Source organism: Truncatella angustata (genome assembly GCF_020726525.1).
Source record: "Truncatella angustata strain MPI-SDFR-AT-0073 chromosome Unknown BKA67scaffold_7, whole genome shotgun sequence".
NCBI classification, from domain to species: Eukaryota; Fungi; Ascomycota; class Sordariomycetes; order Amphisphaeriales; family Sporocadaceae; genus Truncatella; species Truncatella angustata.
This window is the reverse complement of record NW_025763387.1, coordinates 2,180,926-2,202,395: the sequence shown is the minus strand read 5'-3', so window position 1 is coordinate 2,202,395 and position 21,470 is coordinate 2,180,926. Positions and strand designations below refer to the sequence as shown.

The 21,470-nt window shown below is 51.7% G+C and overlaps 6 protein-coding genes across 6 annotated transcripts; 4 read left to right on the top strand and 2 right to left on the bottom strand.

Annotated features, from left to right (window-relative positions):
- Nucleotides 1-582: 582 nt before the first annotated feature.
- BKA67DRAFT_576370 (6-phosphogluconate dehydrogenase) lies at nt 583-2,422 on the top strand. Its single transcript, XM_046103568.1, has 3 exons — nt 583-802; nt 853-940; nt 992-2,422. The coding sequence occupies exons 1-3, from the start codon at nt 785-787 to the stop codon at nt 2,386-2,388; spliced, it is 1,503 nt and encodes a 500-aa protein (XP_045955450.1). The 5' UTR covers nt 583-784; the 3' UTR covers nt 2,389-2,422.
- On the bottom strand, nt 2,390-3,924 carry BKA67DRAFT_576358 (glutathione S-transferase). Its single transcript, XM_046103567.1, has 7 exons — nt 3,762-3,924; nt 3,497-3,713; nt 3,406-3,441; nt 3,142-3,330; nt 3,017-3,074; nt 2,794-2,961; nt 2,390-2,733 (listed from the first exon to the last, which is right to left on the bottom strand). The coding sequence occupies exons 2-7, from the start codon at nt 3,707-3,709 to the stop codon at nt 2,525-2,527; spliced, it is 873 nt and encodes a 290-aa protein (XP_045955449.1). The 5' UTR covers nt 3,710-3,713; nt 3,762-3,924; the 3' UTR covers nt 2,390-2,524.
- A 1,475-nt stretch (nt 3,925-5,399) lies between these two features.
- BKA67DRAFT_594290 (small GTPase superfamily) lies at nt 5,400-6,297 on the top strand (the record flags this gene model as incomplete). Its single annotated transcript, XM_046105037.1, has 3 exons — nt 5,400-5,402; nt 5,642-5,694; nt 5,751-6,297. The coding sequence occupies 3 exons, from the start codon at nt 5,400-5,402 to the stop codon at nt 6,295-6,297; spliced, it is 603 nt and encodes a 200-aa protein (XP_045955448.1).
- A 2,100-nt stretch (nt 6,298-8,397) lies between these two features.
- On the top strand, nt 8,398-14,304 carry BKA67DRAFT_661878 (uncharacterized protein; the record flags this gene model as incomplete). The annotated part of the gene is made up of 2 exons (XM_046107899.1): nt 8,398-11,778; nt 11,827-14,304. The coding sequence occupies 2 exons, from the start codon at nt 8,398-8,400 to the stop codon at nt 14,302-14,304; spliced, it is 5,859 nt and encodes a 1,952-aa protein (XP_045955447.1).
- Nucleotides 14,305-15,065: 761 nt separating this feature from the next.
- BKA67DRAFT_576352 (uncharacterized protein) lies at nt 15,066-16,873 on the top strand. The gene is made up of 2 exons (XM_046103566.1): nt 15,066-15,546; nt 15,653-16,873. Exons 1-2 carry the CDS (start codon nt 15,399-15,401, stop codon nt 16,423-16,425), a joined length of 921 nt encoding a protein of 306 aa, XP_045955446.1. The 5' UTR covers nt 15,066-15,398; the 3' UTR covers nt 16,426-16,873.
- Nucleotides 16,874-17,772: 899 nt separating this feature from the next.
- Nucleotides 17,773-18,588, bottom strand: BKA67DRAFT_538947 (uncharacterized protein; the record flags this gene model as incomplete). Its single annotated transcript, XM_046100552.1, has 2 exons — nt 17,773-18,279; nt 18,562-18,588. The coding sequence occupies 2 exons, from the start codon at nt 18,586-18,588 to the stop codon at nt 17,773-17,775; spliced, it is 534 nt and encodes a 177-aa protein (XP_045955445.1).
- Between the last annotated feature and the right edge of the window lie 2,882 nt (nt 18,589-21,470).

Sequence of the window (21,470 nt, the reverse complement as noted above, 5' to 3'; positions counted from 1 at the left end):
TTCAAAGCAAATGAGACTGGAGGGTTAGAAGAGTGATGTCTTTTCTACTTTGTACATTCTGTAGACGCGGAGATCAAAGCGGAATGGAGGCTCGCCGAGTTAAAATGCGAAAATCGAAACTGGCAAGGATGAGAGTTATGGAATTGGCGAATACTAAACGTGGGCCAGAGTTGAAATCAAAACAAGGATGATTATACTGTAAAAATTGAAGACTTGGGTTTGGGCGCTAAGGTATATAATCTAAGCCATTTTAAGCCAGGGCGGTCCTTGGGTTTCGCTCTACTAGTAGGTGGCAAGGTAATATATGTCGAGTAGCAAGGGCTAGACAATGCTTGGCATTAACATGACAATCGGCAAAGCTCTGCTTAGACGAGACAAATAGTCGAAGTGCGATTGTCCGTATGTGTCAAAGATGACTATTTGGAAATTCTTGTGTATTCGAGTCCCTCAAAACTTGTCGGTTGTCGGAAGTGGTGACGTTTGTGATAGGGCACCGCACTATGGTCAAAGTGTGTGCGCTCTGACGTCAATGACATGCGGACCAGTCGTACGTAACTGTGATGCGCAAAAAACGGCCCTACTATTGGACCCAGTGATAACACTGCGATAATGAATGGATTATTTATATATTGAAAACCTTGGCGGTATTCTATATTTTCTCAAAAATACCTCTTCGCTTCTCACCTACATACCACCAAATTGATCGACGAATTAACTACAATCTAGAACTAGTCGTACCACCCTAATTATCCCTTATCACAGCACAACCAGCGTGAAATACATCATGGCGGACATCAAGAAGGTGATATCACCAACCCTCGACCATTCTTGACGCATGCTAAGATGATATAGATTGGCATGCTCGGCGTGGGAAGCATGGGAGCCATGATGTCGCTCCTATTTGCCGAACATGGCTACGAAGTTCATTTCTTTGATCCGAGTAGGTGGTGCATGAAACTGGAAGATGAAATAATTTCTGACCCGTGGGCAGGCGAAAAGAACATGGACCAACTGGACCAACAAAAACATGATATCCGGCTAGACGAGAAGGTGCGCAGGGAAAAGAGTTACGAGGATGTGTGCAAAGCAATTCAGGATAAAGACCAGCCAAAGCTCTTTGTATTCAGCACGCCGCACGGCAAACCCGCAGACCAGTGCGTCGAGGGAATCCTGCCCTATCTCAACAAAGGCGATCTGATCGTCGATTGTGGAAATGAGCACTGGACAAACACGGAGCGTCGGCAGAAGATGCTCGATCCCAAGGGCATCCATTACGTGGGATGCGGAGTCTCCGGTGGTTACCAGAGCGCTCGTCACGGCCCCTCCATGTCCCCTGGAGGTAGCCCTGAGGCGCTTAAACAGGCCATGCCGTTCCTGAAGAAGGTGGCTGCCAAGGATGCAAAGGGTGTGTCGTGTACGAATCCTGTCGGCCCCGGAGGAGCTGGCCATTACGTCAAAATGGTGCACAATGGTATCGAGCAAGGAATGATGTCTGCGATTGCGGAAGTCTGGCTCATGCTCACGAAGAGCTTGGGATTCAAGGATGATGAGGTCGCAGATCTTTTCAAATCGTGGAACGAATCCGGCCCCCTGCAAAATTGCTTCTTGGTGGCGATTGGAGTTGATATCGAGAAAGCAAAGGAGAACGGAAAGCATGTGCTCTCAGAAGTTCGCGACAAAGTCACACAGGATGTCACCGAGGAGGAAGGAACAGGTACCTGGACTTGCGAGCAGGCGGTTGAGCTGCACGTTCCTGCTGCTTCAATCTTGAGTGCTCACCTCTTCCGATGTGCATCCGCAGACCTGGCCAAGCGAATTAAGAACAAGAAGTCCGCATCAGGGGGCTTTGAAGCTCAGCCATGGTCCGGTGTAGACAAGAAGGAGTTCGCGGAACTCCTGCACCAGACGACATACTTCTGTTTCCTGGCCTGTTTCAACCAGGGAATGGATGTCATTAGGAAGAAGGACAAGAAGGAGGGATGGAACTTGGACTACCGAAAGATCATGCAGCTGTGGCGCGGTGGTTGTATTATTCAGGCAGATCACATCACCAATCTCCTTGACGGCATGTACGCGCGCGAAGATCACGATCCTGATGACATTTTTGGAAACCCCGAGATTGGTCATGAGCTTAGCACGCTGTACCCTGCCGTTAAGAAGATTGTGCTGAAGGCCATCGAGACCGACACGTTTGTGCCGTCTATCAGTCAGGCGCTGGAGTACTTCAAGTACCAGACATCGACAGAACTGCCAACACAGTTCATGGAGGCACAGCTGGATTACTTTGGCCAACACATGTACGACAAGAAGAGCGATCCTGTCGGCGGGCCAGAAAAGGGCAAGCATCACTATGAGTGGAACCCGGCGAAGGGTATTAGCGGCAAATAGATTACGTAACCAATATAATATTAATCAATCTCCATGATAACCCGCGCTATCAGATGACAGAGATGACATGCATTGAGACGGCCGCCACCTTCAGATGATGTAGTCTCAGTTGAACTGGAACTCCAGAGATGAGGCTCTATTTAGAGTCTTCCTTCATGCCAGACTGGATCCACGAAGCGTTCTTCTGTGCCGCTGCCGCAATATCTGCCTCACTCTGGTTTTCCTGCTCAAGTGCCTTGTGCGGCGATGGTACCTGGCGACCCTTCTCGAGACCAGGTCGGCTGAGTAGCAGATCCCTCCATCTCTTCAGTGCCGGAAACTCATTGATGTCGACACCGGAGCCAGCTCGAATACCGTCAGCGGACTTGAACTTCATCGTTGTAACGGGTGGTGCTCAAAACTTACCGGCATGCGCTACCCACCCCCAGCTGGCGAAATCAGCAATGGTGGCTTTGTCGCCCACAAGATACCCGGACTCTGACTCCTTCAAGGCCGTGTCCAGCGTGCGGAACAACCGGCGCGTCTCGTTCATATATCTGTTGATGGCGTAGGGGATCTTCTCCGGGGCGTATCCTAATCGATGTCAGCTGGGCGACATTCCAAGGTTGCGTTTACACTTTTAGCATACGGTTGAAATGATTCAATTGACCTTGCATGGGTCCGAGGCCGCCCATCTGCCACATGACCTGTTCCACCGTTAATTGGTAGTTCCCATTTGTTCCTACAAGGAGGGGGAAGACGGGTTTCGCATACCCAGTTGTTGACCTCCCAATATTCCCTCGAGCCGTAGGGATACGAGATCTTGTGGTCCTTGTCGTAGCGCTCCACGAGGTACTGCATGATGGAGGCGCTCTCAAACAACCTGATGGTCTTGCCGTCCTCGAAGGTGTCCGTCAGGGCCGGGATGCGACCGTTGGGGTTGATCTGTAGAAACCATGGCTCCTGTGGTGTTTCCGTGAGTACCACTCGCAAGTAATTGGATCATGGTAAAATCGTGAAATCGTGATTACAACCTACCTTTTGAGTGTTCTTGCTGAATTCAATCGATGTGGTCTGGTTGGCATGTGAGCATCACTTCGACAGGTCAGTCGACGATAGTGTTGCTTACTTCATACTTCAAACCCAGCTCTTCTAGGACAATGGACGCCTTGATGCCATTGGGCGTCTGGGCCGTGTAGAGGTGGATATTAGACTTCTGCGCCATTTTGGAGCTGGCTTGTTTCGCGATCTGTGCAATTCTTGTTGTCATTTGATGGATTGTAGTGATTTCACGGACCAGTCGAGCTTGTGGTGTATCGTGCTTAAATATCTCGAGATACATGGAACTGTTGGCTTAGAAATCGTTGCGTCACACAATTGCGGAGAAAACTAACTGGCGCTATATTTGCCCGGTGATTACGGATCATAGTTGCGTTGCTGTGTAATGTTCAGGAAATCGCTTTCAATTGCACTTCTGATTGCATACACAACAGTCTTCCATTTTGATTTGCACTGGTTTCATCGGCCTGAACTTGCTTTCGAATGATGCGTTGATGGGATCAACAACAAATATGGCTCGACATTGAAGTGCACAACCGAAACCAAGCTAACTAGCTGTGATATGCTTGCCAGTGATTGGCTGTAACAGTATAAATCGATGGCAACATAAATCGTGACATCATGCATGACTTGTACCACATGTGGAAAGAAAATGGATCACACACCCTGCATACGAAACAAGCTTTGAGTATCTCTGCTCACTAACTATACACATAACGTCGGTCCAAGTCCCAGCGGGTAGAGAGAGTATTATATTCCAATTTCAACAGTATGCCATAGGGCTGTCGCTGCTGAATAAAGGGCGCACATGCTGGTACTGTCTTGGTAGCCAGAATTGTTTATCAGTTTGCGAAGAGTTAAATAGGGATTGAAGTAAGCACAGCCAGCAGTTCAAATGAACCACGAGCGCTCAAATTTAAGGCATTGGCTTTCTGATTGTGTTGCACAAGTTCGCTGAGCAGCAGGGAATGTGTGTTGTAATGAGCAAATGACCTGAAATTAGACGTTCAGCACTTTATCCCGCGTGATACATTTCTGGTCGTTCGATTGCAAAGACAGTAGCACCGGAGGGGTATGAAGAAGCAATGCGTGGGTAACTAAACAATTCCATCAAAAATTCGACAACAGCTTTCAATTAGGCGCATGTGTAATTATTAGTGGCATGATGGAAGGATCTTGCTCAGGGCTGGATTCAATCCATTGACACTGACCTGGAGTTTTGTTGTTTGTAGCCACTTTGAATATATACAGCATCGGTAAGAGGTTGCGGAACAAGTAACTTATTTCAATCGTGACAATTTACCAGAGCCAAGCATGAACTTTAGGGTTCCAAAGACTTCTGATCAGCTTCTTTAGTCATTCGTGTGCTTGAGGAAGTTCGTCCAGTGTTCCATTAGCAAAACGGAGCTTCCAGAAACCGCCCAGCAACCACTTGACCACAACGAAGCTCAAGCTCCCTCCAGTCACAACCTACCAAAACTTGCAACAACCGTTCCAGAACTTGACCATCTTTGCAGGCACTTCCATTGGGCTTGCACCCGGCCAAAATTTGCCATCCTTGCCTGATATCTTGGCCTGTTGATTTTTATTTCTACTTCATCTGATTACCGCGCTTCCTATCCACCATGGCGACATCCACCGCCTCGTCATCCGAGTTTGGGTCATCGCCTCCAAAGCTTTGCAGCATGAGAGAAGACCATCCAGACCCGCTGCGCATGAATCCTGTACCCAAAGATTTCAAGCCGCCCGTCGCCAAGAACTTTTCGTTCTCGGTTTCCGGCCTCTGGAAGTCGAATGGCAATCTTCTGCGCTGGATCACCGAGGTCCCGAGTGTCTACCAAGACATACACTATGAGCCCGCAGTGTGCCACAACGAAAAGCATTCTCTAGTAGGTGCCGCTACAGTTTCCGAGCTGTCAAGGGCGTTAGCTAACTATGAGAAAAGGAGCCAGTTGACATGCTCCGTGGCCACGATGGTGGAGAGCATCGCGACAAGAAGCCGCGACTGCACGCGGCCACCGGCACGCAAGGTACGGCTACCATGCGAAGAGGAACCAGGCTGGTGCAGTCAACTTACGATGCCGCCCGACGACTTTCCAGCAGTTTCCAAAGCGTTTTCAGCACCTCTGGTAGCCATGCCGAACTGGACGCGCTCACCTTGAAGAGCACGCCGTCACCTCTTGGCACACCACCGGCCAGCACACCTCGCGAAAAGTTGAGATTTGCAGTTGTTGGCGACTATCGCTGCGGAAAGACTTGCATGCTTCTGTACGTCAGAATTTACCTCTCCTACACCTTGTGATGCTGCTAACTTGGTGACCCAGCCGCTTCTACTTCGATACTTTTACGCGCAACCACATCCCAACACAGTATGAGCTCTTCAACAAGACCATCAATGTTGATGGCAAGAACGCCGATCTCGAGCTCTGGGACACGTCAGGCCGAATAGAGCTGAAGCAGCTGTCCCTTCTCTCCTACCTAGCCTGGGATGGCATATTTCTCTGCTTCAGCGTCGACAGCGACAATAAGTTCACCAACGCTCAGACCAAATGGATCAACCAAATCCACATGCATTGCCACGGTGCCCCGATCTTCTTCGTCGGCTTGAAGAAGGACACCCGCGTTGGTTCCGGCATTTGGGCCCCCCTGTTTCCCAGCTTCGAGACTCGTGTCGGCGCGTCCGAAGGTGCAATGGCAGCCAGAAACCTCGGCGCCGTCAGATATATGGAGTGTTCGGCAAAGACAGGCGAAGGCGTCAACCTGGTCTTCGAGGAGGGTGTTCGAACGATCCGAGCCATTCAATCCGGCAGAGATTCAATGGCTCGAGAAAAGTCTCGTGGAACCAGCCTAGGGCACATGTTGTGTTTCTAGGCAACCTACCGTGAGCCAGGGGGGTTTACCAGCCGGGTTTTGTATGTGGGAGGCTTGTAGGGATAACTATGCGGGTTGAGGTCTGCGCTATAACAGTCATGCGTATCAGTGCAGCATGGTGCCAGGATCTAGTGGTGGTCCAGCCACTTTGCCGGTGATGTTTACCGTTGGACTTGAAATGTAATAGCGTCGACCAATCAAATCGGCGAACACATAATCTCAGAATAGGACACAGTGATGGCTATGGCTATGAAGTGGTTAAAAATAGGCGAGGCATGAATCCGATAGTCATAACACTGACTGGATGATATGAATTTCAACATGACTGGCTTGTGAATGACTCATTGCCCGCACATTCCTTTTTAAAAATTTTCTCCCCGTGCAGGCCAGGTCGTTTCTCAGACGACGTGCCCGAAATCGGCTTGTTGCCGAAGTTATAATGAGGACTACAAAAAGCAGCTTCTGGAGATGGGGGTTGAGGTGGGAACCGGCTGAACTTATCCGCCCACAGCTGCAAAGTTTGTGCGTATTCGATTGAAATTGGGCAGTTGTAGTGGGATAGCGTGTTTTGAGATGCAGTTGCGCGAATCTAGGAACTGGTGCGGATCACTTCGGGTACCAATAGAATAATAATTATAGCAACACAAAACTCGGCAGCAGGGATCTGGTGAGATGGATCGCACATGTTGGCAGTCCGCCAACTCAGCGTCATACGGGCCCGGGATTGGAGCCCCTCTCAGGAAGCCAGCAGGCCAGAGATGGGGCTTGCCAGGAGAGTTTGTAGTGACAGATAGGTTCTGTTGCAGGAGGTCGGAAATATAAGGTTGGAATGTCTCACAGCAGAAGAGGCAAAGAATGCGATATGAAAGATGCCACGGACATTTGAAACAGGGATTCGTCTCTGTAGGTGTCTACTAGTCTAGCCTAGACTAGTTCAGCAGTTATAGAATGACGGCTTCGTTGCCATGCGCAGATCCCACGAGAGGTCTGGGTTAGAGCTACAGAGGTTAGAGCGCACCCTGGAGCTACTGTATTGTATGGGCAGCAATGATTAACTAACCTAATTGTATGTCGGTCACGATCACGGAGCCGCAATTCGAACTTGTGTACCTACATACGAAAGAAAAAGCGTGTCCCATTGAAGAGATGCCAGCAAGGATGACCTCGCCGATGGAGGGGCAGCTCTGGGCCCCAGTTGTGACGCTGATTTGCCAGGAAGTCCCGGATTGGCATCAAGTGCGAGTTAGTGCCGGGCCCTAGGCTCTTCAGCGCATGGCTCGCATCTTAAATGAATTTACAGTACCGTACTACTTGTACGTGGTAGTGATCACAGGTGGCCCCGCCCCCCACTCCGCCCAGCCCACCCCCCTGGGCACAGTTCCCAGTTCCCAGTCCGAGTCCCGTTTGTTTACACCATGAGCTCAAGAAAGGCCGCCATTGGTCGCCGAAAGGTGTGGTGTGCAACAAGCTGGATTGCAGTCTGCGAAGCAAAGAGTCGACCAAGTCAACTCAACTCGTATCCGTCCATCCATTCATTCATTCCTTCATCCACCCACCACCATCTTGTATTTGTATCGACGTGCTGCAATCCACCCATCACTCGCCCTGGCCTGCACCTTCTGCAAACCCAATTGACCCAAGCGCGACGGCAGGGGCTGGTCTTCCTCAACTCTAAACACCTTGCCCGCCTTGTCCGAATTTTGACAGTCCAAGGTTGCGGTTACTGGTCGGCTGGATAGACGAACCTAACCTACAGTAACCTGACATCGCATACAGTACTTCTCGCCCTGTGCTGTACAGCTCGCATGCGAAGAATAAGCTCAAACTCTGCCTCCAGACCATAATCCTCCAGCCTCCAGCCATCAGCTTGCAACGTTATCGCAACGCTCGAGATTACCGACAGCATGTCGTACAGGTAGACAGGTGAGCTGGTCCACTTCCACTCTACACCCTCCCAAACATACCTGGGTCGGGGGTCAGATAGCTCGTCGAAAGCCTAGACTTTTCAGATGTGCATGTCTAATCGCCTCTTGCTCTTCCTGCGATGTGATAATAGCAGCCAAAGGAGTGAAATGAAGCTTATTGTGACAACGACAGATCATGACCGCCGAAGACGACAAGCCGGCGGAACCGCAAACTCCCCATCGTGTCTCTGCTGCCGCCAAACCAAAAACCCCCAATGCGACTCACAACAGAAAGGCCTCGGCACCCGGCGGCGGTGTCACTCCCAGGAGTGCCCCAGCCGCTGGAGCCAAAGGCCAGGCTGCGCGCCAGCGTGCTGCCACAATGAAACAGCAGCCTACTCTGCTTGGCGACTTCCTACTGGGTCGTCCGTCCGCTGCTCGGGTCGCCGCTGATAAAGAAAAGCGAAAGCAGCAAATGATGACGCTGGAACAGGTCAAGCAGGAGATGCGCGAGGCTGCCGTGCGCAGGGTGCAACAACCAGGAGGTGTTCACGACCGGGTCAAGAAGTGGCAACAGAAGAATGCGACAGCAATCGCCGGCTCAGATCCATTCGCAACTCCCAGCGAACCTAGTGAGGTCCACATACAAGTCGAGGAAGAAAGCGTGACGGAAGAGGACCGCGTGAGGATTAAGAAGGGTCTCAAGAAGAAAGCGCCAACCCCCGTCATCGTCGTGGAGCAGACTAAAGCCGCCGTCCAGTCCAAACCCAGTGCCGATATAGAAAAGGAAAACACAGAAGATGGCGAGCAGGCCATTCCGCCCAAGAAGCGGGTAGTCAGCGACACCAACTGGATGAAGAATAAGAGCAGAAGCCCACCAAGAAGCAAATCGCCAAAGTCCAAGGCCGCCGGCGGGTCGCCTTTGCCGAAGAATTTCTCCCCAAGGACAGCACCTAATCCTACCGTCAAGAACAAGATCAAGGACTGGGCGGCACGTGTGGAGATTCCGGACGAGCCAGAAATCAAGCGCTACAGCGTCCCAAGGTCAGTGGGAAGTGGCGACGGAATTCGAGTCAAAGCCATGCGAAGCGAAGGGGATGTTTCCATGGCAAGATCTAGTGCGAGATCAACGGCCAAATCCGAGAATATGGAGATTGTTGTGGAAACGAGCAAACCACGCAAGTCCACGCGGGTCGATGATGACGGCATTCGTATCAGGCCGTGCAAAAGAATCATAGACGACGATGGTATCAGAGTCACGCCTTCAAGATCAAGTTTACCAGACGACGGTATCAGAGTCACGCCTTCAAGATCAAGTTTACCAGACGACGGTATCAGAGTCACGCCTTCAAGATCAAGTTTACCAGACGACGGTATCAGAGTTACCCCTCTGAAGTCAAATTTGCCGGATGACGGTATTAGAGTGTACGCTGGAGATCGCAAATCTAGCGCCAGCACCATTCGAGCAACATCGCGGCATGGCTCGGCGAAGGCGAAGAGTGCGCGCAAGGAACCCTCGCCTTCAGAAAGGATTGAGGTATTCGAAGAGTCTGAATCCGACATGCCAAACACGCCTACGAGGCGAAGCAGCGGGAAGAAGTCCTCTAGACTATCCTCAAAATTGACACATACTACTGCGGACCGGAGCCACGCCGATACAGGAACCACAATGACAGGGGACACCGGCATTTACATGACAGAGAATGCGTCCGACAGCGAGTCTTGGACAAGCGGATCCGATGACGACTCGGCTGTTCCATCCAGCCTGCCCTCCAGGTTGGCTGAGATTCCTGTCGGATATTCAGCCTTCAGTGAGCTCAATCTTCCAACAAGGAAGAGCTCGAAACGGCCAAAGACGAAGAGAAACCCCAGCTTCAAAGGTGCTACTAACGTCTTGAAGAAGGCATTCGTTGAAAGCAAGAAGATACTCTCCGAGAGAGCTGAGCCGGCTTCTAAACCAGTTGTAAACCAACCACGAAGCATTGAGTCTTGGCTAAACAAGACAGTCGATCCGTTTGTAGAAGAGGCCACAGCCAGTGCGCCAACAACTGAGCCAGCGAAGAAGGCTATTGAAAAGGAATGGGCTCATGAAACCAAAACAAGACGGTCGGCGTCCATGTCCAAACCAAAACCTGCAGAAGTTCAGTCAGAAATCACCTCCAGCGAACTTACCGCGACGGATCTGACCGCGACGGAACTGACCGAAACTGAGTTAACCGGCACAGAATTAACCGGTACCGAATTGACTGGAACTGAATGGACTGGTACCGAACTGACCGGCACTGAATGGACCGATACCGAATTGGCCGGCACTGAAATGACCGGGACTGATCTGACCTCCTCATCAAGAGACACAGAAAGCACTCTTCTCAAGGATGACAACGTCAAGAAGCCTGCCACGCCCAAGAGTCATGACAAGGTGGAAGAAGTGGAGTCTAGCCCAGGTTTGGGTGGACTGAGGAGAAGTCGAGCTATTAGGACTGCCTCATCTCCTGTGAAGCCAGCTGCGAAGAAAGGGTTCAAGGAAAGGCTCAAAGACGCATTTCGTGGAGAGTCGAGCATGTTCTACACAGACTTTGCAAATGATGTGAAAAATGACGATCGCCAGTTCGAAGAAGATCCTCGGGATCGGCGGCGCTCAGCCGAGTCTATGGACTCAGCTTCCCTCTATAGTCAGGATGATGAATCCTCTTTGGCGCCTGAGCAGCCAAAGCAATCGCCTGGTTCTACATACCCCAGGCGTCGACCTCCTCCGACCAAGGGCCACCACGAGTTGTCAACGATTCTCTCTTTGGAATCGCTCGGTACCACGGACTCGGACGTCTCCTCTGTGTTATCCGATACAACCATAACCCAGACCACTGCTTTTACTGGAAGCACTGGTTCTGGATTATCTCGCCACAGGAGTAATAAGCCCGGCAAGCCCGGTTTGAAAAGGCGACTTACAAAACACTCCGATCTGGTCTCGGTCCTATCTCTACCAGATGACACCAACAACGTTGGCAGAAGCCGAAGCCTCAGATCGGCTCGCAGTGTTCGCAGGACATCAAACCATTTGAACTCTGCGACAGTAGACGCGCTCTTACAAGAGTTTGCGCAAGACGAAGATCTTTACCGAAGAGAATTAAAGACACTCGTTGATGGTGTCATCCCGGTTCTTCTTAATCAGTTTCTGCATGGGAGTGGCTCCGTGGTTTCGGAAGACCTCTACTCATCGCCAACGGCGAAAGGCAAAGAGGACAGCATGTCTCGATCTGTGGTGCAGATGGGTATTGCATTGGAGAAAATAAAAAATGCCCACAAGAAGTGCCCCTTATCCGATGCACATAGATTACCCCAGTGGCTGGAGTCCACACATACGATTTATGACAACTACCTCGATGTTTGGCGGTTGGGCTTCAACGATCTGATTGTCAATCTGGCTCCACTGGCCCTTGATGACAACGATTCTCTCATCAATGCTCTTCCCCGCAACGAGGAGGGTGATGTCGTCAACGAGGATGGAGAGCGTGTGGACGTTGCTCACTTGCTGAAAAGACCTCTTGTCCGAGTCAAGTGGATCACGAGGTTTATTAGAGTATGTTGAGCAGACTCGTCGCGGTGTACCAAGCTAATGTTCGTCCAGGGTTATCGCACTGTGACCGGTACAGACCAGTACCAAGATCTGGCAGCCACTTGGGAGAAGCTGCAAGATAAAGCGCGACGAAGGCACAAGGAAGAAGGCGCAAGAGTTATCGACGACGATGCGATCAACACTGATACCAGCCGTGTTCGAGACCTCAGGACCTTTGAGACGCTTGACAACGTCAAAATCGATCGGTTCCGACAAGTATACGCAAAAGATTTATTCTCCCTGGATCTTCGACATACCAATGGACAGCGGCTCGACTGTCAAGTTGAGCTAATATCACGAGACAACCAACTCTTCAAGTCGGATCCTGGCGATCTCTTGGTTCGTGAAACCGGCACTGCTGGGCGATCATGGTTGCTCTTCGCACCCATTATTGGCGGCCAATATTCCGCACGAAAAGGTGACCACAAAGGCGAATTGGTGGTTATGGTACGAGGCAAATATGACGAATGGTTCCAACTCCTCACACTAAATAGCGATAACGACGAGCAAGTGGAAGAATGGATTGACATACTCGGTATCAGTCCGGTTCCACCGGCCGTCTCCAAGGTAGAGCCTCGAGAGACCTCTTCATTGCCGGTTGTGCCCAAACCCACGATTGACGAAGCACCGTTGGGTGAACGAAAACGAAGACAAGATGCACCCGGTGTCCATTCACCTCAGAGGGTAGACTCAAATCCAGAAATCCACACAAGGACTCCACCAGCTCGATATCACCAACGAACCACGAGCGGGCCGACAACACCCGTGTCGCCCGTTTCAGCCCCTGCACGAGAGAAGACACCGACGCAGGATACATACACTCAACCTAGGTCGAGATACGCATCGGAAAGGCGCCCGCCAAGCCAAGACGAAGGGCGATCGCGTCCGTTGAAGGAGCATATGCGACCTGAACCGTTGATTTTCCTCGAGGAGGCCCCAACTACTTCGGCAGAACCAGAGGACCGCGATACACCTCCACCACCCCCCGCACATCGCAGCTTGCCTTCCAAGAAGTCGCCAACTCTCTCACCTCCCGTCGACTTGAAACAGGCAAGGATCAAGCGACGAGGCTCCTCTCCTCTGAAGCATGAATACCAACCATCTGAAGGTTCCAGTTCATCCTCCGAGTCCGACATCGATGATGATTCGACATCTGATTCCTCCGAGGACGAGTTGGAGGCTGCTGATATCCCCGATCCCATGCCCGCAATCAGTATCAAAAGATCGCACGAGGAAGCGCCCATGGGTTCTGCGATATCGGACAGCAGCATGAGCCTTACTCCATCAGCCTCAGCTTCGCAGGCCGGCATGCCAGATACTGCTGACCAGCGGCCAGCGTATGCCTTTAGATCGATCGCTTCCATCTCATACTGGGATAATAAGCGAGGCTGCTGGAAGGATCTGTGGGCCGATGTCTGTTCCATCGTCACCACACCTGGTCTGATCGAGGCATACCCTGCCACGAGTGCTAATGATGAAGACCGCCCGTTGATCGCGCTGGATCTTACGCCTTTGGTCATGCTTCGAAACAGTACCGTGCTGGACCTCGAAATAAGATCTCCTGTCCTCAGCTATGCGCGACTGTACTCCAAGGTTTCCAAGATGGAGACATGCGTCTTCCGCTTTCGCACGGCCAACATTGCCGAATGTGAGCAGCTGTACATGGCTGTTCACCGGGCGCGCATGGACAACGCCAAGTTCAAGGCTCTGGAGGAAGAAGCACGAATTCGCAATTTCGGCCAGCACCAGGCTCCGGAACAGGACGGCGACACGTCTTCACGTCGTCGTAGCTGGTTCGGTCGCAAGAACAGCTATCGTGCTTCCACTCGCGCCCCCTCGCAATCTGCCGGCAGCACCTCTCATGCCTCCAGTGTCTCGGCCTCGTCCTTATTGAGGCGGCTGATGGGAGGTGGTCAACAATTCGACATTGGTATGTCTTCTATCGACAGGCAATCACGGCCAGGCACCCGCGAGGGCTCCTTATACACCAGCTCGTCGTCGTCGGGTTACGGCACACCACGGTCACCCTCTGTGAGCGCAGCACAGTCGGGAAGCGCAGCTCAAATGAGCCTCACAACAAATAACCTCAAAATTCGACTCCATCTAATGGTCAGCGCAAGCAAGTGGTATGACCACGGCAACTGTCTTCTCGAAATCACGCGACCACCGGCCGGCACAAGACAGAACTTGCGAAAATATCAGGGCATGGAGAAGCGCATCATTGTGACGCGTATACCTAAGAAGTCGGCGGACAAGGATAAGACACCGATTGTGGTGCTAGATGTAGTCCTAGGATCGCGTTGCTTCTCGAGGTTGGGAAGCAGGGGAGTGTTGCTAAATGTGTGGGAGGAGACACTGGAAGAAAACGGAATGGTGTCGATAGGAGGTGTCAACGCAGGAAACGTGAGCAAGTGGTGTTTCGCGTGTGGAAGTGTGTCCGAGGCGAGCTGGATTTACGGCTTGGTCACGCAGGAAGTTGTAATTGGATGATGCGACGTGGAGACGGATGGGTGAGACGAAGGAAAAGGTTATTCGAATTCGACGTGGTGGTGGTGAGCTGCACATGCTTTGTGCGTGAGTTTGAGTTGAGCTGAGATACCCCCTTGTTGCGGAGTTTGGCGACGACGTCCCGACGCATACATTTATTTTCGTTCTTTCTTTATTTTTACCTTTTTTTTTTCTGGCACTTCCATTTTGTTTCATTTTCTTTTGTTCATAATGAGGCATGGGAAGCTGGTTACCAACGGCTATGAGGTCGGGGAAAGACAGCATATTTTGCATTTGGTCGGAGAGCTTGGCGTATGAGTGCTGGCATTTTCAGCGAGGGTATTCAGTTTTGGGCGCAGTACATTAAAGGACTGGCGAATAGTGGCTTTCTGTTTCGGGGGTTTATTTTTTTGACTGATGTCAATCGATATCCAGTTGTCAGGATAATACAGCCTACATAATATTTTGTGCATTTTGCCCGGGATGCCCAGGATACCCAGCTATAAATCTATGGTATCGCATCTATCATCTGTCTGCCACCGAGGGTGCACAGTCGTAGATTCACATTGCACTGAAGGGCTGAATCCGTCATTGAGGATATGCGTCTGGTCGTTTGCGGCCAAGTTACAGTAATGACAGAGAGATAGAGAGAGAGAGAGAGAGACTGCGCCGTTCTTTGTATGGCCCGTGCACGGCTCTCTCTGCTGGGGGGATTGGATTGGATTCAACTGAAAACGTTCGCAAAATGTTGTCGCGCCGACCGCGTTCCCTACCGTTTGCTTCTTTTCGCATTTTCGTCATTTTTTTGGAGCAGAGTTAGTTCCACAACTAGAGCTAACCGTAGCTCACATTAAGCTTGATCTCATCCCATCCCATCCCATCCCATCGCATCTCCATCTCCCCAGTCCCGTCTTCATCTGTGCGATCATTCCTTCATTTCCCAACTCAATCAACCCCAAAACCTTCCGCCCGCTTTCATTCTCATTTCTCAGCCCAGTGCAACATCCGCCCTAGACACCCACAACAAGCCAGACGACTCGTTCCATCATCCCGCATTCGCAATCGCATTCGCGTCAATCGTCGCGCGCAATCCCACCATGTCGACCGACTACTCCTCCCTCAAGGTCCCAGAGCTCAAGAAGCTGCTCCAGGAAAAGTCGCTTCCAGTCGCTGGTAACAAGGCAGACTTGATCGCCCGCCTGCAGGAGCATGACAATGCTCAAGCACCTGCCGCTGCCGAGCCAGGTTAGTTCAGATGACCTTTACTCCTCTGGCCTCACCCTTCTGTCATTATCCGTGCCCTTCCAGTCACCAAACACAGCTGCGAAAGCCAAAAGCTGACAACAAGAAGCTGCCAAGACAACCGCCGACGACGAGATCGATTGGGATGATGACGATCCAGCTACCACAACTGCACCAGCAGCCAAGCCCGCCGAGCCAGCCGCGCCTGCAGAGTCTGCTCCGGCACCAGCTGCAGAGGAGCCGAAGCCCTCCGCCCCGGCCGCAGCGGCCACAGGGCCCGCCGAGGATGCCCCTGCAGCAGAAGTGACGGCCGCGACGGAAGCTCAAGAGGCACAAGAACCAGCAGCCCCCAAGCCCGACTTCTCTGCTCACCTCGCCGAGTCTAACGCAGAGGTGGAGGCCCGCAAGCGCGCCGAGCGTGCCAAGCGCTTCGGCATCGTGGTGGACGAGAACGAAGAGGAGAAGAAGAAGACAGAGCGCGCCAAGAAGTTCGGCATCGAAAACGACGGCGCCCCTGCTGTCGTCAAGGGTCTCGACTCGGCTCTGCCCGAGCGCAGGGAGAGGAAGCGCGGCAGACAGGGCGGCGATGCAGGCGGCGAACAACAGCGTGATGCGAAGAGGCAGAGCACAAATGGTAGAAATGCAGGTGGCAGACCCGGTGGACGTGGTGGCCGAGATGGACGCGATGGACGCGATGGACGCGATGGACGTGATGGACGCGACGGCCGGGATAACCGTCGCCAAGGCGGCAGGAACGGTGGTGGTGCTGGTGGTAGAGGCGAGGGCAGACAAAATGGTGGTGGTGCGCAGAAGGCAAACATCTTGCAAGATCCGTCCGAGAAGGCCAAGGCAGAAGCTCGAGCAAAGCGATTCGGCGCTTAGGTGGCGGACAGAATCTACTAAGCTCCAAGTCGAGAAGCAACGAGCAGGAGACTGAGCACGAGTTTTGCTTGAATTGTATTAATATGGCGTCACTCTGGGTCAGGGCGGTATCATGATGACATTTTGGGGGAAAGGGTTTCCGCTAGCAATATGGACATGAATAAACCGGCTGAGATTGGATATATACTTCGGAGAAGTGAAGAATTGGTTGCGGCAGCACATCATACCAACGCTGCGCCGTGCAGTCGTCATCAGACCAGTCCTTGCCCGAAGGTGGTTCTACAACCTCGATTTCATAATACGTTCCTGATGACAACCAAAATATAATACAGCATAGGTGCTTAGGCTTTGGCGTTGCAACCGACGAAACATGTGGCGTGGCACATCCCAAGTATAGCTAGGTTGGTGGCGATATTTACTCCATCATACATTTGGACTGTTCTTTTTACTCTCTTTCCTAATGTTTTTCTGCAAGTGACACCAATATCTGTCGACCCAGGCCTTTCTCAAGCTGGCTAGACCGCAGCTTGTATTCCGAGCACAAATACCGGATCCCCTACCCCCTAAATCCAATAGTCAAGGAGCGATGTAGGAATGCCTGGAGTGCACTTATTCGCATGGGTGGCTTTAGAGAACTGTGCTAGGTACACCACTGGCTCGGGATTGGTTAGAGAACGCACAAAGATGATAGAGAAAAGAAGGAAAGGGCAACATTATAAAAGAAAGGGTGGGAAAATAAAAATGGAAGAATGGAGAAGACGGTATAAATCAGCCGGGATTCACATGTGCTTGGTACTGTGCCAGGTTTCAGACTTTCTACGACAGGCAAAAATCGTTACCACTACTAGCTCATGCACAAAAGGGACCTGTCGGGAAGTATCTTCTAACCCTTTAGAGCCAGATATATGTTGTTGATTTTGAGGTCTCCGTTCTACCCCAACGCCGTGTTCTTGTCCTGGCCATATATCTACACAACCGTGTCCTTCCTCCCCCTAGACTCTCTTCGCCCGATCCACTGTCCGACGGCTGCAAACCATTGTATTGAGGAGAGCATCGGCAACGGGACGGACTTTGTCGCATTGCAGCCGAAGGGCAATCCCCATGTGCAACAGACGATATAAAACGTACCGTCCACGCGGTGGACCATGACAACTAGACACGCACATCTCCCAGACCGTTGTGGTTAATCGGCTACGTGCTATCATGATACCTCGTACAAAGAAACTATGAATACCGCCCCAAAAGCCAGTAATGTGGTTTCAAAAAAGGGAAAAAAGGGAAAAAAGAAAAGAAAACGTCGGCAGAGATCTGACCAGGCCGTGAGTGGCAACCGGGCAAAACCCAGACCTATGCCCAGCCCACGACGGAGATGGCGATTACCTGCGTTCTAGCTACTCGGCTGACCGGCATCTCTACCACCGCATCCCCCGCCCGGCCGCCGCCTGTCTCCCGCGTTGTTTCCGCACCCGCGCCTGATGCCGCGTCTCTCCCTCCTGCCGGACCCTCCCGTGGCCCTCGTCGAAGAGGCGCAAGAGCCGGGTCTCCAGGCGCGAGATGAGCCGGGTGGTGGACAGTCTGATCCGACGCATCGCCCTGCGGGCCCGGCGGCGGTAGCGCGCCGATGCCGTGATGGCCTTTTGTCTGGCGGGCGAGGACTTCTCCCCAAGTCTGCGGAGGAGTCTCGCGCCTAGGGGGGTTTTCCGCGCTGCGACGAGCCGGTGGGGTGGGCAGGTTGATCGGATCATTACCGTGGGAAGGGGGGTTGCGGGAGCGTGTGAGGCACTGGGAGTATGATATGGTCGTCCTGGTGAGTTGCTTGGCTGCAGAGTCGCAGGGCGTGTGGGTTATAGATGGCTAGAGGACACAAGAACACATCCGTCTGGAAGGCTTGCCCAGAGATGTTGTCGTAGCAGAAGCACCCGGTGACCCAATGCACAAAAACAGGGCGAGCGAGTTTGGTGACCATTTTGATCAGATACTTATGGTTTTCGGTTTGAGTGATTCCTGGAGATCAAGACGGACAAAGACATGCAGTTGGTGGCTTGTTTCAAGACCTGCAATGAGATTCCGGCCACGAAGAATCGGCAGTCATTCTTATGAGCGAGCCGTGTGTTGATAGGCGCCACTGAGCCTTACCTTACCTTGTTCACTGACTTGTGCCATGGTGGGCTAAGTGGGAAGCTGGCATGGAAGTTTATAGAGGAGATCAGTTGCGAGTACGAAGAGCACGAGGGCTAGGATGGACTCCATCTACCAGACTTTGACTCAGGCTTGATTTTGATCACTGATAGAATCCTCTATTGAAGTTATCACTTCGACTATTGCGGAAACGAGCAATCGAGCAACACTGGATTTTCGACTGACTTGGTCAAGAGTACATTGATCTCTGAGGTTTTAGTTCAGCTGTGACGGAGATGTCCAGCTTGGGTTGACCAGATAGTGGTTTTCACGGGCAATACATCATGTCCTAGTTCCTGGCTGCGTTGAACATAAGCAAGGGACATCGACAAATGAAGGTAAACCATCTGAGCCAGAGATGGACTACAACACAACGAAAGCCTCATAAGCGCTCGTAAGCTGAATAGAAGCTAGACGACAACGCCTTTCTGATGTCATTGCGTCCTTTCACTTTTCCGTTCTGGGCTGCATTCAGCCTACAGCATGTGACTGGGGACAAACATCTACGAGAGAGTGCGGCATCGTAAAGGGGGGTTACCCGCTCTCCCGCCCCCCTTTCCCAGTGTTCTGGTAACACAAGAAACCAGCAGCATGGATGAGGGCAGTCGCTTTTAGAGCCGTCTGTCACTCCGCAACTATTCTCCCACGGCTCGTGGCAGTCGGGTCATCCGCGCAAGGTAGATCCCGGCCTTCCGGTGTGGACAGATTCCGAGTCCAGGTCAATCCTTGTCTCTACGGAGCACAGCTGTCATCGTTTCCCACGATTGATGGGCATCTGAACTAGCAGCAATCTTGTTTGAACGGTTCAGCTTGTATGGCCTTCGAGCGCGCAGATGATCAAGAACAATCAGGACATTACCATGGGACAGAATACCTGCGAATCAATCTCGACGCTCATTAATCGTTACGACTTGCCTTGCAAGTCGCATCAGTGACGCATGCTAGCTGTGCCATAGCTGTTAAGAGGCGAGCGACGGAAGGCTGTTCCGAGCAACTATTGGGGCTTCGGCAGCATCAGAAGTTGAAGTTATCGGAATTGAGTTCATTTTCCGGGTTAGTTGGGCAATGGCGCCTTCAGAAACAATCCGTTTACGTAGGCGCAAAAGGGGTGAGATCTCAGAAAGGCTTGCCATTTGCTGAATATAGAAGAGCTGGACGCTGGGCCCCGGGCTCCACTACGAGTCTTTGTTGGTGGACTTTTTCGCAGCTTGTGTGGAGCAGACATTTTGAGTGTACCTACATAGATGAAGCCCGGGTCCTGGGAATCACTAACCTAACCGTAGGTAATTAGAGCGTGGCGCCGCTCTCGGGGTCTAAAAGCGTAACTTACTAACTAACCTAGGGCTGCCTGCACGGCTCTTGCGCTTACATGGAAAATAAAGACCGTAGTTAGTAATACTGCAGAGACGTCATCAGTAGATCTAAAGATTCGAGACCAACAAGAAAAGATTCTTTTCGTAAGAGGTGCGAAAGTATTTTATGACAACACGTCGTTATGGACCTAGAGACGACCTTGCCCAGCTGGACACTAGTCTAGCTGAGGCCCAGGGCGGGCGCTGCCAGGGCGATCTGTAATGTAATGTATGTCTAAGACATGCATGCAGGAATCTGATTTTGGGCGAACATGAGTGGATTAGACGCGAGATCGCCTGCTGGTATCCGCCAACTACGAAACTTGACGGTTTTCTTGGGGGCCAAGCAAACGATTAGCCGCCCGGTAACATTCTCAAATTGTATTATTCCTGATTGATATTATGTCCGAGAGACTAGCAAGCGCGATTTTCTCGCATTCGCTGTGCTCGTATCTAGGTAGGCAGGTAGGCACCAGATGATATTCAGCATTGGCAAGTAAGGAGGGCAGGACAGCCATGGCAATCCTTCGTGCCGTCCTTGGGAAGGAAGACTGTGAAGGTAACGCGACGGTTGGTTGTTGCGTAGAACAAATAGGGTATTAGCATTTATGAGCCCGAAAGTACCCTTCACACCATCTCTTGATCACGTTACTTTGACACCATGAGGAAAAGAGGGTAACCATGATTTTTGTCGAAAGCGAGGTATCCAATCGTGTTGTCAAAACCCTTGCTCACCTGAATGTGGATCTTGCTCGCGGCGGAACATGGGGTTACGATTGGAGATCTATTGGGGACGACGGGTCAGAACCTTGTCTGGAATCAGGGTCTTGTCTTGGCGGATCTGGACGCTGATTGTCTCCATAGAATTCAAGGTGTCAACCTGACGACAACTCTTCCAAGTTGTGATAGTCCTCAGTCTTAGCAGTCATCTGGAGTACATCGTTGCATTTTCGCCTCTAGATTCCTTGTTCTGAATAGTCGATCGTGAGGCTTCCATCGTAACAACTCGCATGAGAGCCTGCCACGTCAGTAACAGGTCCTTGAAGGCTACGCCACAGACCCGCCTCGCTTGTCGGTGAGCGCGCTCAACAATTCCGCTCGGTCTGCAACGATCTCGCTGCATGGCAATGTGGCAGTGCAGGTTTATCGGGCACGGCTTCTTTCAGAACGGCGTTGCCACATCAGAAAGTCGAGGAAATGCGTCACAATGTGGACACCTTTTGAGGCCAACTGCTGCAGATGGTCCCGATAATCTGGCAAGCTATGCAGTAAGACCGTTGGCGACCCGCGCCCGAGGCTTGCCATGGCTCCATGCACTGTTCAGCTTCTTCTGCCTGCATGTGCCTCGATCGACGCTGCAGGAGCAGTTTTTCAAGTACATAGTGTCTTGACGTGTCGTAGAACAGTATGGACTAGGCATGATAGACACTGCGACAAGCACCAGGACTATTCGCAGCCACACGAATGAGTCTGGTGACCGGACTCCCAAAACGTGCCATGTTTCTGAGTGGGCAT

What these genes read in the sequence shown, in the direction of transcription:
- BKA67DRAFT_576370 (XM_046103568.1), top strand. An exon ending in AGTTCATTTCTTTGATCCGA is followed by an intron (nt 941 to 991) that starts GTAGGTGGTGCA and finishes ACCCGTGGGCAG; the next exon opens with GCGAAAAGAACATGGACCAA.
- BKA67DRAFT_576358 (XM_046103567.1), bottom strand. Translation starts at nt 3,709, where the DNA reads ATGTATCTCGAGATATTTAAGCACGATACACCACAAGCTCGACTGGTC. An exon ending in AGCTGGGTTTGAAGTATGAA is followed by an intron (nt 3,442 to 3,496) that starts GTAAGCAACACT and finishes CATGCCAACCAG; the next exon opens with ACCACATCGATTGAATTCAG. An exon ending in TCAATTGAATCATTTCAACC is followed by an intron (nt 2,962 to 3,016) that starts GTATGCTAAAAG and finishes GACATCGATTAG; the next exon opens with GATACGCCCCGGAGAAGATC.
- BKA67DRAFT_576352 (XM_046103566.1), top strand. Translation starts at nt 15,399, where the DNA reads ATGTCGACCGACTACTCCTCCCTCAAGGTCCCAGAGCTCAAGAAGCTG. An exon ending in ACCTGCCGCTGCCGAGCCAG is followed by an intron (nt 15,547 to 15,652) that starts GTTAGTTCAGAT and finishes GACAACAAGAAG; the next exon opens with CTGCCAAGACAACCGCCGAC.